Source organism: Octopus bimaculoides, chromosome 10 (assembly GCF_046866305.1).
Source record: "Octopus bimaculoides isolate indiv1 chromosome 10, ASM4686630v1, whole genome shotgun sequence".
Taxonomy (NCBI): domain Eukaryota; kingdom Metazoa; phylum Mollusca; class Cephalopoda; order Octopoda; family Octopodidae; genus Octopus; species Octopus bimaculoides.
In genome coordinates this window covers 66,536,746-66,554,523 of record NC_142937.1, presented here as the reverse complement: position 1 = coordinate 66,554,523, position 17,778 = coordinate 66,536,746, and the positions used below count along the sequence as shown (strand labels likewise).

General features: G+C 37.3%; 2 protein-coding genes across 9 annotated transcripts in view; one reads left to right on the top strand and one right to left on the bottom strand.

Annotated features, from left to right (window-relative positions):
* Positions 1 to 3,543, top strand: part of LOC106879766 (uncharacterized) — a 21,681-nt gene extending 18,138 nt beyond the window's left edge. For 3 of the 8 annotated variants that reach the window (XM_052971263.2, XM_089358737.1, XM_052971264.2), the window contains exon 2: positions 1,146 to 3,543. In XM_052971263.2, the coding sequence (XP_052827223.2) occupies positions 1,525 to 2,829 (1,305 nt within the window). In that variant the 5' untranslated portion in view covers positions 1,146 to 1,524 and the 3' untranslated portion in view covers positions 2,830 to 3,543. The remainder of the gene's footprint in view (positions 1 to 1,145) is intronic. The other 5 variants (XR_016243435.1, XR_016243436.1, XR_016243434.1 and 2 more) reach the window with 5 other exon arrangements.
* The window catches only part of LOC106879767 (uncharacterized), a 27,964-nt gene extending 10,186 nt beyond the window's left edge, over positions 1 to 17,778 (bottom strand). Inside the window, exon 1 of the mRNA XM_089358742.1 lies at positions 16,488 to 17,778. Within this exon, the coding sequence (XP_089214868.1) occupies positions 16,488 to 17,669 (1,182 nt within the window). The 5' untranslated portion in view covers positions 17,670 to 17,778. The remainder of the gene's footprint in view (positions 1 to 16,487) is intronic.

Sequence of the window (17,778 nt, the reverse complement as noted above, 5' to 3'; positions counted from 1 at the left end):
TAGTCTCATAACTTGAGTTGATTTCTAAAATTGCAATGACATGATAAAAGTTCATTTCCTCAATTTTTCTTTTCACTTCATCAAATTTACCACTCATAAAAGTGTTTACATTACTGAACAAAATTTTTAAATAATTAGCATTACTAATATTTTTTACTTAATCTGTTTTAGAGTTTGACTCATGCTGAAAAGTGCTGTTGAAAAAAATTATAATGAATAATATCAGAAACCTCTGGTATTATTATCATGCATATAATAGTAATTTACATATTATTGTAATGATATGTAAATTATTATCATATACATGATGATAATATAATGAAAATGTTATTTAACAAGTAAATCTGTTATTTGCCAAACCATGACACATCATAACACATCTAACCATTTCATCTTCCCTCTCCTCCATCCGCCTGTGTTTCAGAAGTGTTCTCTCATGTTCACTTTGTTACTAAGAATTTGTGTTTTTAGTTGGATTGAGGAATTTTGAGAAGTTGTTCAGAATATGCGCATTGACCTCAGATTTTAGCATCCTGGACAATCACCTAGTTTGCCTAATAAATAGTACAGGCCTTGTTCCCCACACATCTCTGTTGACCTTCTGTTTGCTTGTAGCAACTCCACATTTACCTCAACTCTCCTCTTCACTGTCAGTATGTTGCATTTCCAAATATTTTCAGAAAAATTTCCAGAATCCATGATTCTCTGAGGAACCTGTTATTTTGTTACTTGACCTGCAAGAAATAGCAACTAGATTTCTCTCAAATTACACATTGCTTTCTTAAAATAGTATGATCATAGCTGGTATGCTTTATCTCACAGGCTTGCTCATTCAGGGTTGGACAAGAGTAAGAAACTCAATAATGTTTCTAGAGAGAAAACAATGTTATTATCTACTATTCTGTAGTTTTAACGTTTATAATCTGAAGGTGTAGATGTCGATTGTAAATATATAGATTTTATGCAAGGTTTGCATGTATTTATGATGTATTTTTTTTATATAACAGATTAAAACTTAAAGTTTAATTGTTCAAAGAAAAGTTTATATCTAATTTTCCAATATAGAACTGTTGTAAAATCTCTATTGTCGAATCTCCACAATTTAAGTACCTGCTTAATCTTATACTGTTTCTCTATTATTTCAGGATATTAGATGGCATTTGGTATTGAAGAATTTTTCCATCAGATGCTTCAAGAATATTAACATCTTTTAAAGACTGAAGGATGATGTCATACAGAATAGATATAACCCTGTTTATATAAATCTGTGACTGAGTTACTGTTTAGAAGATGTACGAGATAAAAATTTGGACTTATTTACTAAGGAGTTCACAGCAGCTTCAGATGTTGACAAAGATCTCAACTGATAGAAATATAGCAGTAGACATATCTGTTAGGAATACAAGATAAAAGAAAAGAGGAAAATATGCTGTCGTGGAAGAAGAAAAATTATGGAAAATGAATTATGTGAGAATCAGGTTAAATGTATAACGCAAACCAAACAAATTGGATTTTCCTGATAACATGATGCTACAAGAGATAAGGAAATCTTTATACCTCTGTGATATCTGTAATAAACCATTCTCTCAAAAAGGTCACCTCACTACTCACAAACGTATTCACACAGGAGAGAAACCATATCATTGTGATATCTGTGGTAAATCATTTTCTCAAAGAAGTCCTTTAACAACTCACAAACGTATTCATACTGGAGAAAAACCATATCACTGTGATATCTGTGGTTACTCATTCTCCACAAAAAGTCACTTAAATACTCACAAACGTATTCATACAGGAGAAACTCCATATCATTGTGATATCTGTGGTAAATCATTCTCTGAAGGAGGTAAATTAAATAAACATAAATTCATTCATACTGGAGAGAAACCCTATCACTGTGATACATGTGGTAAATCATTCTCTACAAGAAGTCATTTAATTACTCATAAGCGCATTCATACAGGAGAAACTCCATATCACTGTGACATTTGTGGTAAATCATTCTCCGTAGGAGGCAATTTAACTAAACACAAGTACATTCATATAGGAGAGAAGCCATATCACTGTGATATCTGTGGTAAGTCCTTCTTTCAAAGAGTTCATGTTACTTCTCACAAACGTACTCATACAGGTGAGAAGCCACATCACTGTGATATCTGTGGTAAATCATTCCCTGAAAAATGTCATTTAACTACTCACAAACGTATTCATACAGGGGAAAAACCATATCACTGTGATATCTGTGGTAAATCATTCTCTCAATCAAGTTACATAACTATACACAACAGACGTATTCATACAGAAGAAAAACACAAAAATACAAGTGAAAAACCATACCATTGTGATATCTGTGGTAAATCATTTGCTGAAACAAGCTACTTAACCTCTCACAAGCGCATTCATACTGGTGAGAAACCCTATCACTGTGATATCTGTGGTAAATCATTCTCTGGAAGAAGTAACTTATCTAAACACAGACATATACATACAGGAGAGAAGCCATATCACTGTGATATATGTGGTATTTCATTTTCTCAAGCAGGTCACTTAACTACTCACAAGCACATTCACACAGGAGAGAAGCCCTATCACTGTGATGTGTGTGGTAAATCGTTCTCCCAAACCAGTCACTTAACTATTCACAAACGTATTCACACTGGTGAGAAACCATATCACTGTGATATTTGTGGTAAATCTTTCTACCAAAATAGTGATGTAACTAAACACAAACGTATTCACACAGGAGAGAAGCCATACCATTGTGATAGTTGTGGTAAATCATTCTCTGAAGGAAGGTTCTTATCTAAACACAAACATATTCATAGATGAGAAAAACCAAAACAAAACAATATTTATTCAATTATTCAGTAGTAACTTGTTTAACTGCTAAAATATTCATACAGAAGAGAAACCACATCACTAGTATCTCTGACAAATCATTCCCTGAAAAAGTTGCATAACTTCACATACGCACTCATAAAGGGGGAAAAAAACCCATATCATTGTGATATCTTTCATTGATAATTCTCTCAATCAAGTTACATAACTATACATAACAGACATAGTCATACACAAAATTATAAGTGAAAAACCATATCCTGTGGTATATTGTTCTCTCAAGCCAGCCATTTAATCATTTGCAAATGTATTCATGCAGGAGAGAGACAGTATCTGTAGTAAATCATTTAATCAAATTAGTAATGTAACTAAGCACAAATTTATTCAAAGCGGAGAGAAACCATATTGTGATGGTGACAATAAATCTTTATCTGAAAGAAGGTTAACTACTCACAACCATTCTGTTCACTCAATAGTTACTTGATTGACTGCTAACATACTTATACAGATAAGAAACCATGTTACTGTAATATTTTGTATATCATTCTTTGCAACAAATCATTTAACTACGCAAGTGATTTCACACAAGAGACAAAACGTAATCCAGTAATATCTGTGGTAATTATTTTTCTCAATCAAGTAACATAGAGTTTATGAAAAAAATGTATTTTATATAACCATAAATATATTCACAGAAAAAGAAAATACAACAGTGTGATAACTTCCAAATAGTGTAGTTTATATAACCACAGTTATATCTACATTGGTGATAGTTTTAATAAAATCATTCAGGATTCTCAAAATGATCTTGTAATTTCCACATTGACTTTACAGCAAGAGCCTTAAGCCAGTAAAGTTGAAAGATCACTTTCTAACTTGTTTCATTTAGGATGTTTGAACTTTTTCAATGAATTTTAGACAGTAATGATAATAATAAAGTTGCTAAACACTTCTTTTTACATAAAACATTATACTAAAATAATGTCAGTGTTTATTATATATGAGATGTATTCTTTTCTTGAATTTTCTTACCCATACTTATAGGTCCACATTATACACAAGTGAATATTAAACATCACGAATAAGTATGGTGTTTTCTTCAAGGAGAAAAGATGCTCTTATTTAACATTGTAAATGGCTGAGAAATATATTCTCATATTAGAGGGATAACACCATTGTACTGTTATTATGCTACAAACATAGAAAAAACATTATAAAATATATTTCATCAGACCATCATCATTATTTGATATGTGCATTCCATGCTGGTTGAACAATCCAACAGAGAATTGCATTGAGCTCCAGTGTTTTCTTTGGTATGGTTTCTATGGCTGGCTGACCATCCTGACACCAACCACTTAACAGAGTGTACTGAGTGCTTTTTACATGGCAGCATCACTAGTGAGGTCATTAAGTAACTCCCAAGAAAACTGAGTTTGGGTGCTGTAGTGACATGGTTTTGTGCCAGATATTTAGAGGTTGAAGTATGAAATAGGAACAGGACCAATATCATGCTATAAAGAAGATACATCACAACCTCAGCTGAAAAGGGATAAAAGATAGTGGAGATGAGGTATCAGCATGTACTCTCAAGATACAAGAAGGTGGATACAGGGAGAACAGGTGGAATTGAGGATGGATGTGTAGGTTCATGAAAGTGTGAAAGGAGAGTGACAGATAGTTAGAGATGGAGATAGAGGTGAATGGTGAACAAAAGTGGAAATGTGGTCAATGGTGAAGGAAAATAAAAGTGGGTTGGGGAAGAGGAGATAAGTGACAGTATATAAAGGGTTGGGGAAATAGCAACTGTATAAAAGTGTAAATTGATGAGAAATATGGAGATGATGTAAAGTCTAGTGGGAAGAGAAAGGGATGCATAGTGACAGAAATAGTGGTTAGAAAATATTTCTCCAGCATTCGATATTTTACCCTCGTTCTGGTCTAACAACCCTCCATGTTTGTTTACGTTCAGTTTCCTTGTATGTCTCCATTGTCCTGTTTTTGTTCCCAACTTTGACCCTCCATAAATCCAAAATTTTATTTTGGTAATTATGGGAGCAACTGTCTTTGAAGATTCATATTGTTGTTGACTGCTAGAAATGAGGAGTAGATAGACAGCCGACAACTGATGAAGTGTCGTTCTTTGTGTTACTTGTCCTGTTTCCCATTTTTTCTCTCGTTGTTTGCATATTTAACTCATTTGTTTTCATATTTCATGTTGTTTACTTTTGGTAACATCCTATATCCATATATGCATATATATATATGTGAAAAAGTGCCACACCCTAACAGTTGAGGGAACCCGTGGAAGAGGTAGGCCCAGGAAGACCTGGGCTGAGGTGGTGAGGCAAGACCTTCGTACATTGGGCCTCACCGAGGCGATGACTACTGACCGAGACCTTTGGAAATGTGCTGTGCATGAGAAGACCCGGCAAGCCAAGTAAGATCGTTGCCAGTGCCCCTGGACTGGTTCTTGTGCGGGTGGCACATGAGATGCACCATTTTGAGCGTGGCCGTTGCCAGTACCGCCTGACTGGCTCCCGTAGGATTTTCGAGCGAGATCGTTGCCAGTGCCCCTGGACTGGCTTGTGCGGATGGCACATAAAAGACACCATTTCGAGCGTGGCCGTTTTCGTGCGGGTGACACGTAAAAGCACCCACTACACTCTCTGAGTGGTTGGCGTTAGGAAGGGCATCCAGCTGTAGAAACTCTGCCAGATTAGACTGGAGCCTGGTGTTGCCATCCGGTTTCACCAGTCCTCAGTCAAATCGTCCAACCCATGCTAGCATGGAAAGCGGACGTTAAACGATGATGATGATGATGATATATATATATATATATATATAATATACAAGGTGCATTCCAGAGGCTTCAGCAGAAACAATGAATGACAATCAGTTTAGAGAAATAAGCAACATTTATCATCCATTGATAAATGTAAGTGTTCATAGTTGTATCAGTACAAGTTTTGGGTAGATGTTCTATATTTAAGATGATAGAAGAATATCAGGAGTAAATAGACTTTATTTAAATTTTCAGGTTTTCAAGAATATTCAGGAGTAATAAGGTCAGAATTTAGGAATATGATTTTCACAGTTAAAACAATAAAAGAATAAGATAAATGAAGATATCTTGAAGACAGACTTGTGCAAGTTACAGCAGTAAAATATTGATGAGGGTGATTCACAATTTATATCTTGTTTACAATTACATTTAGTTTGATGTTATATTGACATTTGGAAATTAACATCCAGTTTTGCCATGACATTAAGAAGGAATCATGATATAAATAAATAAAGGGTAGAATTACAAAAATCTGAGCCATCAATAAATCATTACACTCATGAGATACATACATGAAATTTAAATCTGAATATACAAAGATACATGAAAGAATGTAAAAGATATTGTACATATATCCCATTATGATATAAAAGAATATTTTCCTTTATGGTTTGTACATTTGTTTGTGCATGGCTCAATGGTTAGAGCATCGAGTTTAGGATCTTGACGATGAGTAGCGACATCACTGATGCCAAGCTGTATCAACCTTTGCTTTTCCCTTTGATAACATCAGTGGCACAAAGAGAGGAGGCTGATATGCATGGACAACTGCTGGTTTTCCATAAGCAACCTTGCTTGGACTTGTCTTGAAAGGGGAACTTTCTAGGTGCAATCCCATGGTCATTCATAACCGAAGGGGGTCTTTACCATTTTTAATAATATGGTTTATGAGAATACATTTCTGACTTGTTTGCCCACAATGTTTAATAAATATGGTATTCCACAGTTTGGTACATTTTGAATCTGCAGCCATTAGAGCTGTATTGATAGTAAGTGTCAAACTATATACTGCAGTGATTTGGTGATACAATCCTGCTCTTTTTCTGATACTTAAATTAGAATATTCACAAGATTTTTTTCTTAATCCTTCAAGATGTCATCCAAGAGACCAAGCATTGTAAAATGGTGGTACTAATAAAGTGTAAACACAAATCATTATCCATGCTTAAAAAGGTAGAGTTTTCGAGGGAATTAACAAAATGAACATCTGTAAAGACTTTGTGTTGAGTACTAGGGGAATGAATTATGTTTGATTTAAAGAAACAAAAAGGAACAAATTTTTAAATTGTTTTGTTGAAAATGGTAGTAAGAAAAGTTTAGTGTCAGAACGCATTGAAAGATAGAAAAATATCACAGAGCTTTAAAGTTTGATAATTTTTATCCAATCAGAAAATGGGATTTGGAAGCTGGCATTTTGTGTGTGATAACATTTCGACAATACATTTAATGACAAGTTTTATTAAAATTTAATGAATAAAGTCATCTAAAATGTTGGAACAGGTGTGAATTTTTTTCTTTTTTGTGAAAAATTACTAAAAAAAAAAGCTGAACATTACATTGCAAAAAACTATAGTTCAGTTCATGTAAATAATACATATTTTGTAGTGAAAATTCAAAAACGAAATTTTGTGATGCATTTTAGGAGTTTGTTCAATAAATTACAATTTTTGTGTCTGCATTCTAGGAGTTTGTCAAATAAATTACAATTTTTGTACCTCCTGTGCCACATAAACTTTCAGAGATACAAGCCAGCCACAGAACAGTATTACAGCATCATTTATTACTTTGCTTTACAGAGACCCATGTGCTTTCCACTAGTTGCTTATGGATACCAGCTTTCAAGTTAATAAATTCAACACTGTGGTTCGCTATTCTATGTCAAAAATTATAACCATCAGTTTCAGGAATGTGAGAGTAAGCCCTCCACAAATCATTGAAAATTGTGGTTCTTAGAAGTGACTGATGTATGCATTCCCCCAGTGTGTCGCAATTCCAACATGACACTGCACAAAGAAAAAGATGTCTGGTCTTGTGACACACTCCTCTGAAAACCCACTGCTCAGGTAGGACCTTTTTCTTGGACATATTTACATCATGAGAAGACTATTTCAACAATCTTCCCAGAACCGCCAATCTGAACTGGGGTGCAGAGCAGGTCTTCTGTACATATTTCATGAACATAGCTGTTGTAATCAACAGCTGTGCAGTAGCTCATCCTTAGTTCTTCAACACAAAACTGGACTGAAGTCAATTCCTTAGCCCATGACTAAAGGAAAAGCAGTACAGACCTAAGAGGAAGGGTGTCATCTTTCAACCATGTATTTTTTCTGACAGACATACATTCATTGCATCTTTTTCAGGAGCACCACCTGTAAATGTTCCGACCATGAATCTTTGTCTTCATACGTTCTTTGTGCATAATTTTTTTTGAGAAATAATACCTTCCTCTTGTAAGAAACTGCATCCTCCTTGGTTTTCAATTTCTCCATCGTATTTGAAAGGTTAAATGAAATAACAGTAACAGATAGTTGAAAGCAGACTATACTTGGCTTGTTTCTATGGAAACAGGCACCAATATCTGTGGCTTTTGAATGGCAAAAATTATCCAACATTTGCAGAGTTTGAAAGCTATTAACTTTTAATTTATTAATTTGTGGCAAAAATGACTTTCATTTCCATAATTAACATGCAAAACTACATCAGTACATCAAATTGGAAATCAATTGGAAAAAAATTAAAGGAAGTGAAAAGTGAAAACCAAACAGAAAAGATCCAAGATTTTCTATAGATAAATATACGTGACAAGTGATTTAATAGCAAGACTAAATCAAAGGGACTTTATAACAGAACAAGAAATCATGTCCAGTTTATTTGAGTCAAACAAAATGAAGGAGTTACCTGAACACCAGAGCAAATTACATTGCAACAATAAGCAAGGCTCATTCTAGCATACAAAAGTCCACTTTCCAGCACCTAATATATCCTTAATGTGCAAGTAGACTTAGGCCTATCTGATGACCATATATATCTGAAAAGAAATGGTATGACCATTTCTATAGGGGTCAATTTCTGTTTACAGGAATTTTTCAGTGGTCTGGCAATGGAAAGCCCCCAATTTGCCGGATTTAAGAATCAAGGAAGCCATATTTTGTTATCGCAGATTAGCACAGATGTGCTTTGGCAATGGCACCAGTCAGACCTGGTTGTGTACCTATAAATGCAGCAGTGATCAGAATAGTAGAGTGCACCTTTTGGCAGTCAGTCAGCAGAAGACCTCAAATGCCATGACCATCAGCAAAGAGCTGCACAACTGTCAGTGAACAGATCTCTATGACCGTCAGTGAATAGATCCTACAGCTGTCAGTGAACAGCACTGCACAACCATCAGCAAATAGATTTCCACGACTGTTGGCGAACAGATCTGGACAACTGTCAGTAGATAGATCTACACAACTGACAGCAGACAGATCTTGACATTTCACACCAGCCTTCATACCACCAGTCATTGTCTATTTGTTTTTACATCATTAGCACTGCAAGCTTCTAACCTACTTGTGCAATTGTAAGTTTTCATGGCTTCCCTCTGACTCCTACATATATACACTCACTTTGCACAGCACTTGTCATCAATCCCAAATAAATCATGCTTTAACAAAACATGCCTTCTGACATTTACTTCTACATACACTTATTTGTACATTATATTGGGATATTGTTACATTCGAACACGTGACTACCAACTTTGTTACAAACATTTAAAATTATTAAATTGATGACAACTCTAAAACGATTACACCACGAATTATTATATTGGTGACTTCCTGAATGATGGAATATTATTTTCAGGATGTATTTCCCCCCACCAAAAAACTATTGGGTTGGCAACTAAGTTCCCACCGTTTTTTTTTAATTTTGGAATTTATTGCGTTTTTAAATTTTAGAATCTATTTTGTTTTTTGTTTTTGTTTTTTTTTTCTAGTTAAGTTTAGTTAATTTTTGTTTATTTGCAGATCATTAAAATGGAATGTCAAGTTAAGAAAAATGAGCATTTTCGACACCTTCATTTTGCTTTTAATCAAGGTTCTAAGGCCGCAAAAGTTGCTCACGACATTTGTGCTGTGTATGGAGAGGGTGCCATAGCTGAAAGAACCACTCATGATTGGTATGCCATGTTCAAAAATTGAAATTTTGACCTCAAAGACACACCTTGTTCTGGCCATACAGTTGAGTTTTATGAAGAGTGATTAAACCAGCTTTTGCACGAAAATTCTCGTCAAACAAAGGAACTGGCAGAGAAAATGGAATGCTTCGACACTGCTATAGATGGGAGAGGTTCGGAAGTATGGAGCATGGGTTCCGCATGCTTTAAGTGACAGTAAAAAAAATCAACGAGTTACAATCTCCACTGGTTTGCTTGTTTGTCACTACTTAACTCATGGACACAAGCAACGATTTCTTTACCAAATCATTATTGGTGACGAAAAATGGTGCCTGTACATCAATATGAAGCAGCGTAAGGAATAGCTTAGCCCCGGTAAACAAGCGACACCGCGCGTGAAACAAGATCTTCATCCGCGTAAAACAATATTGTGCATATGGTGGTACTGGGAAGGGATTATCCATTATGAATTGCTTGAACAGAACCAAACGGTCAACACAGAACTCTATGTTCAACAGATGAAACGACTCAACACGGCTATTCAAGAGAAAAGACCAAATCAGCAGCATGGAATTCTTCTGCTGCATGACAATGCCCGCTCTCATATTGCCAATATGACCAAGGAAGCCATTCAAATGCATGGCTGAGAAGTGCTGCCACACCTACTGTACTCTCCTGATTTGGCACCAACAGATTTCGACCTCTTTCAAATGCTATGCGCAGTTTCGTTCAATACTGATGCAGAATTGAGAGCTTGGTTGGATCAATTTTTCGAGTTGAAATCGGGTGATTTCTACCAACAAGGTATTGAAAATCTTGTTGAACGTTGGGAAGAAGTTGTAAACAACAAGGGTGAATACATTATTAATAGGTTGTTATTTTTTATTAAACCTTTAAAAAAATTTTAATTTAAAAAACAGGGGGAACTTCATTGCAAACCCTATATATATATATATATATATATATATATATATATATATATATATATATATATATATATAACAGTACCTGAGCAAATGTCTTCAATATTACTGCTTTTATTCTTCATTGTTTTTTAGTCATACCTTGCGCATGCACAGCCATACTCAACATGCATGTCTTGCCTTGTTTGGGATGAATTCTCTTGCTTGCTGCCATTGGTCACACCATTGCCATTTCCTTCTTGACTGCCACGAGACTTCTGTCTCAAGTCATCGCACTTCTCCAGACATGCTGTATAAAGAATGACTTTGATTCGCTGGCACCTGCTTAACTCAGGTTTTTAATAGTGGAAGACACTCTCTTTATAGCATCCCTCGTTGCATACCATGTCTCCGATGCAATGCCTTTGCTGGTGGTTAATGCATTAGACACTGTAACCAGTGCTGTTTACAGTCCTTTCATCAGCAACACTTGCAAACTTCTTACCTCCGCTGGACTCACTCAAATTTGCGATGTGCAAATTCCCTATTCACCCGTGCCAACCTTTGCAGATCCTGTGTGATGTTTCAAGTTTCGCCTTGTCTCTGCATCCCACTGACTCATCAATGAGCTGTTTTTGAAGCCCTGCTTACTCTGTCACCTCTGCTACCTAACGTCCACAGTGCTTACATTCATTTGCACACACCTTGTCATCCCCAACTCACTTCCATCACATCCACTTGGACCCTGGCCCGTCAATCTCGGATACACTTTCATTTTCCCTCACTGTCCTGATGCTATGCCACTAATTGATATCTTTTACTCTGTAGCACAAAACCTGGTATCAGGTTGGTTATTGCACTACAGACCTCTTACACACACCACTCCACACAGTGGACCCAGAGACTTTACGAGACTCTATATATATATATGAGCTGGCCCTTAGTGCCTGTTACTGTCTCATATTTCTTGCATGCTTGCATTTGTTTTTTTTTTTATGTATCAACTTAGTCTTAAGTGGGGTCATGTAGTGAGTCAAGGAAGCCATATTTCGTTATCACGGATTAGCACAGTTGTGCTTTGGCAGAGGCAGCCAATCAGAGCTGGTTGTGTACCTATAAAAGCAGCAGTCATCAGAACACACCTTTTGGCAGTGTCACCAGAAGAACTCAACACCACAACCATCAGCGAATAGAGCTGCACAACCAACAGCAGACAGATCTTGTCATTTCACACCAGCCTTCATACCACCGGCTATTGCCTGTTCATTTTTCTTACATCCTTAGCACTGCAAACTTCTAACCTACTTGTGCAATTGTAAGTTAACTCCCTCTGACTCCTACAGATATATGCTTATCTTGTTCAGCACTTGTCAACAATCCCAAATAAATTACTATGCTTTATCAACAAAACATGCCTTCTGACATTTATTTCTACATGCACCTATTTGCACATTATATTGGGACATTGTTACATTCAAACATGCGACAACTAACTTCATTACAAATATTTAAAATTATTAAATTGGTGACAACTCTAAAACTGTTATGCTGGTGAATCGTTTCACTATGAATAACAAGAAATTTAACCAGAATCATCACCATTTAACATCTGTTTTCCATGCTGGCATGGGTTGGATGGTTGGACAGAGGTTGGCAAGTCAAAGAGCTGCACCAGGCACCAATTGTTTGTTTTGGTATGGTTTCTACAGACATGTCTTTCCTCATGCCAACCACTTTATAGACTGTACTGGGTGCTTTTTATGTAGCACCAACACCAATGCTTTATATGTTGTACATCTTTCTGCAAATATGTTAAATGAGCTCATTATCTTCACTGCTTTTACATGTGCTTTTCTATGTTGACATGGATCAGACAGCAATTTTTGAGCCATTGTTTACTATTAGATGCCCTTGTTGATGCCAAGTCTTTCAGTCATCTCTTAGGAATATTTTTATTAAAAATATCACAGTGGTAAGTTGTTGGTAGGTTGAGTAACATATCTTCTTTACTGTGTGAATATATTTATTGCTAGATAATTTCTTTGTGGAATGAATTTTCAGTGATAGTAAATACAGGAGAGTAATGTGTACAACTTTATTTTCATTAAGAAAAAATTATTTTTCATTTTCATTAGTATATTTAGTAATTTTGTGAATACTGTGAAGTAATTTATTAGTTGTATCAATGAGTAAAAATGCATAAATAGAATTTGTTCAATAAATTTTATGAGTAAAATAATAAAAAAAAAAACAGTAAGTAGTATATTAGTTTCTTTCCTTCAGTCTCTGCCTTGTAAAATGCTCATTCACTGTCTTGTTTCCCAGATAAATATGATCTTCATTCTCTTAAGTCTTGCCTTAAGTGTTTTTATGATTCTTATAGCAGCTTCTCATAAATTTTTCTTTTTTTTTTTTTGTAACTTGCAACATACTAAATGGATGTTTGCCAGTTTGTTGGAAGTGATTTCCAATAAAAACTGAAAACTTCACACCTTACACACTATGTCTCAATATTGATTTTTATGAATATTTTATGGTCTGCAATACCAACTTCAGGAAACCTGCCAGTCACCTAGTCACCTACCGCTCCGGCAGACACTAGCCAAATCGACTACATCCTCGCCAGAAATAGGGAAAGAGGGCGGCTTATAAATGCCAAAACCTACCCTGGCGAAGAATGTACCCCACAACATAGATTAGTAGTTAGCGACTTTGGGATCAAGGCAAAATGGGTGCCCAGAATTAGACAGGCTTGGAGGAGAAGGGTGTGGAAGCTTAAAGACCCTGCAAACGGACAGAGACTTAGAGACAAGTTACTTGAAGCATTTAACGAAATAGAAGGGGATATAGCATCATACAACGTGGAAGACAATTGGAGATTTCTGCGGGACAACCTGTTGAAAGCCACCGACCAGATTTGTGGGTGGTGTAAGGTCCCCTCCCGACCCAGAGTAACGTGGTGGTGGAACAAGGAGGTAGACAGGGCTATTAGACAAAAGAAACAGGCTTGGAAGGACTGGAAGAACGGTGGTAGCAGGGAATTGTACCAATGTGCCAGAAGGGAGGCTAGGCGACAGGTTTATTTAGCCAGAGGGGAAGCAGATAAGGAAAGATTTGCCAATGTTCTGCGCCGTGAGGACCAAAGACTCGAGGTATTTCGTGTTGCAAGACAGTGTAGGAGAGAGAATAGTGATGTTGTAGGAGAGAAATGTGTTCGCATGGATGATGGTACGCTTGCATTAAATGAGGATGCAAAGAAAGAGGTCTGGAGATGCCACTACGATAGATTGCTTAATAAAGAGAATGAATGGGAGAAAGAGAGCCTGCCGTATGTCGACCCAATAGAGGGACCAGCTATCCGAGTTGATAGTACCAGGGTAGATAAAGCAATTAAGAGTATGAAGACCGGGAAAGCCCCCGGCCCATCAGGAATCACTGCAGAGATGCTCAAAATATCTGGCAGTGTTGGCTATAGCCTAGTCACCCGTATTACGAACCAGGTGATACACGAAGGAGTCATACCCAATGACTGGTGTAGCAGCATCATAGTCAACTGCTACAAAGGTAAAGGTGACGCTTTAGATACAAATAATTACAGAGGCATCAAGCTGTTAGATCAGGTTATGAAAGTTACAGAGAGGGTCATAGCCCAACTAATTAGGGAGCGAATCAATTTAGATGAGATGCAGTTTGGGTTCGTGCCAGGTAAAAGCACTACTGATGCCTTATTTCTAGTGAGACAGTTGCAGGAGAAATACCTAGCTAAGGATAAACCTCTGTACCTGGCTTTCGTTGACATGGAGAAAGCTTTTGACAGGGTCCCCCGATCCCTTATCTGGTGGTCAGTGCGAGCCATGTACAGAGATACTGCCAGTAAGGTGAGGGTTGGAAATGAGTACAGCAATGAATTCCGGGTAGAGGTAGGGGTCCACCAAGGTTCCGTCCTCAGCCCCCTCTTATTTATCATAGTCCTCCAGGCAATCACAGAGGAGTTCAAGACAGGTTGCCCCTGGGAGCTCCTCTATGCTGATGACCTTGCCCTAATTGCGGAGTCACTATCAGAACTAGAGGAGAAGTTTCAGGTGTGGAAGCAAGGTCTAGAATTGAAGGGCCTTAGAGTCAACCTAGCTAAAACCAAAATCCTAATAAGTAGGAAGGTAGATAAAACACAAACCCCTTCAGGTAGATGGCCCTGCTCAGTATGTAGAAAAGGAGTAGGTAGTAACTCTATAAGATGTACCCGGTGCAAGCTATGGACACATAAGAGGTGCAGCAACATCAAAGGCAGGTTAACTAGCAAGTTAGTTTTTGTTTGTGGCAGATGTTCAGGTGCAATAAAGACTGTAAACAAACAGGAAACAACTTCTATCTCATTCCAGGGTGAAAAACTAGAGGTAGTCGATAGCTTCCACTATCTGGGCGACCAAGTTAGTAGTGGGGGTGGGTGCGCTGAAAGTGTAGCTGCTAGAATAAGAATAGCCTGGGCAAAGTTTAGAGAGCTCTTACCCCTGCTGGCGACAAAGGGACTCTCACTCAGAGTTAAAGGCAGACTGTATGACGCATGCGTACGAACAGCCATGCTACATGGCAGTGAAACATGGGCTGTAACTGCTGAGGACATACGTAAGCTTGCAAGGAATGAAGCCAGTATGCTCCGTTGGATGTGTAATGTCAATGTGAATACCCGTCAGAGTGTAAGTATCTTGAGAGAAAAGCTGAACATTAGAAGCATCAGTTGTGGTGTGCAAGAGAGACGATTGCGCTGGTATGGACATGTGGTGAGAATGGATGAGGATAGCTGCGTGAAAAAGTGCCACACCCTAACAGTTGAGGGAACCCGTGGAAGAGGTAGGCCCAGGAAGACCTGGGCTGAGGTGGTGAGGCAAGACCTTCGTACATTGGGCCTCACCGAGGCGATGACTACTGACCGAGACCTTTGGAAATGTGCTGTGCGTGAGAAGACCCGGCAAGCCAAGTAAGATCGTTGCCAGTGCCCCTGGACTGGTTCTTGTGCGGGTGGCACATGAGATGCACCATTTTGAGCGTGGCCGTTGCCAGTACCGCCTGACTGGCTCCAGTAGGATTTTCGAGCGAGATCGTTGCCAGTGCCCCTGGACTGGCTTGTGCGGGTGGCACATAAAAGACACCATTTCGAGCGTGGCCGTTTTCGTGCGGGTGACACGTAAAAGCACCCACTACACTCTCTGAGTGGTTGGCGTTAGGAAGGGCATCCAGCTGTAGAAACTCTGCCAGATTAGACTGGAGCCTGGTGTTGCCATCCGGTTTCACCAGTCCTCAGTCAAATCGTCCAACCCATGCTAGCATGGAAAGCGGACGTTAAACGATGATGATGATGATGATGATTGATAATTTTCTCATCTGCGATCCTTGGGGACCTGCTGTATGTTGATAAAATTACTATATTACCCCACACAAAAGTAGCAATATTCATAAAATTATTAATTATGTTGATGAGAAACAGAAAAATTTTTCTGATCATCGAAAATTAAGTAGTATACTTACTGCAATGTATTTACCACAAAATGAATTTTAAAATTGATACAGTTAGTCAAGTGTATGAATACATAGATGTCTAATTAAGTGACATTTCACAGAGAATGATTTACCACAAAAATCAGTGATATGATTCCTCTCCTGTAAGAATAGATGGTAAGTTAATTCAACACTGTCAGAATGATTTACTACAGATATAATAGCGATTTGCCTTTTCTCCTCTATGAATACATCTGTGTGTAGTTAAGGTATTTCCATGAGAGAATGATTTATCACATACATCACAGTGATATGGCTTCTCCCCTGTATGAATGCGTTTGTGTTTCATTAAGTTACAGTTCACAGAGAATGATACACCACAAATATCACAGTAATATGGTTTCTCTCCTGTATGAATACGTCTATGAGCAGTTAAGTGACTAGTTTCAGAGAATGTTCTTCCACAAATGTCACAGTGATATGGTGTCTCTCCTGTGTGAATACGTTTGTGTTTAGTTAAGTGATTTATTTGAGAGAATGATTTATCACAAATATCACAGTGATATGGTTTCTCTCCAGTATGAATACGCTTGTGAGTGGTTAAGTCACTACTTCCAGAGAATGATTTACCACAGATGTCACAGTGATATGGCTTCTCACCAGTGTGAATGCGTTTATGAGTGGTTAAGACACCAGTTTGAGAGAATGACTTGCCGCAGATATCACAGTGATATGGTTTCTCTTTTGTATGACTACGTTTGTGAATATTTAAAACACCACTTTGAGAGAATGTCTTATCACAGATCTCACAGTGATATGGCTTCTCCTTTGTATGTATGCGTTTGTGAGTAGTTAAACTATCACCCCGGGAGAATGATTTACCACAGATATCACAATGATATGGTTTCTCTCCTGTATGAATATGTTTGTGAGTAGTTAAGGTATTTCCATGAGAGAAAGATTTACCACAGATATCGCAATGATATGGTTTTTCTCCTGTATGGATGTGTTTGTGAGTAGTTAAGGTATTTCCATGAGAGAAAGATTTACCACAGATATCACAGTGATATGGTTTCTCTCCTGTATGAATGCGTTTGTGAGTAATTAGGTTCCCATTTACAGAGAATGATTTACCACAAATATCACAGGGATATGGCTTCTCTCCCGTGTGAATATGTTTGTGAATGACAAGGTTACCTTTGTGAGAAAATGATTTGCCGCAAATATCACAATGGTAAGGTTTCTCTCCTGTATGAATATATTTGTGAGTAGTTAAAGAGTTTATCTGAGAGAATGATTTACCACAGATATCACAGTGATATGGCTTCTCTCCTGTATGAATACGTTTGTGAGCAGTTAAGTTACTTTTACCAGAGAATACCTTTTTACAGATGTCACAGTGGTATGAGGATTTTCCTATCTCTTTTGGCATCTCTTCAGGAAAGAAATCGATCCTTTAAGTTTTACACATAATTTCCTTACAATTCACCACAATGTATAGAATATTCTTTGTCTTTCGAAATATTTTTATTGCTGTATTT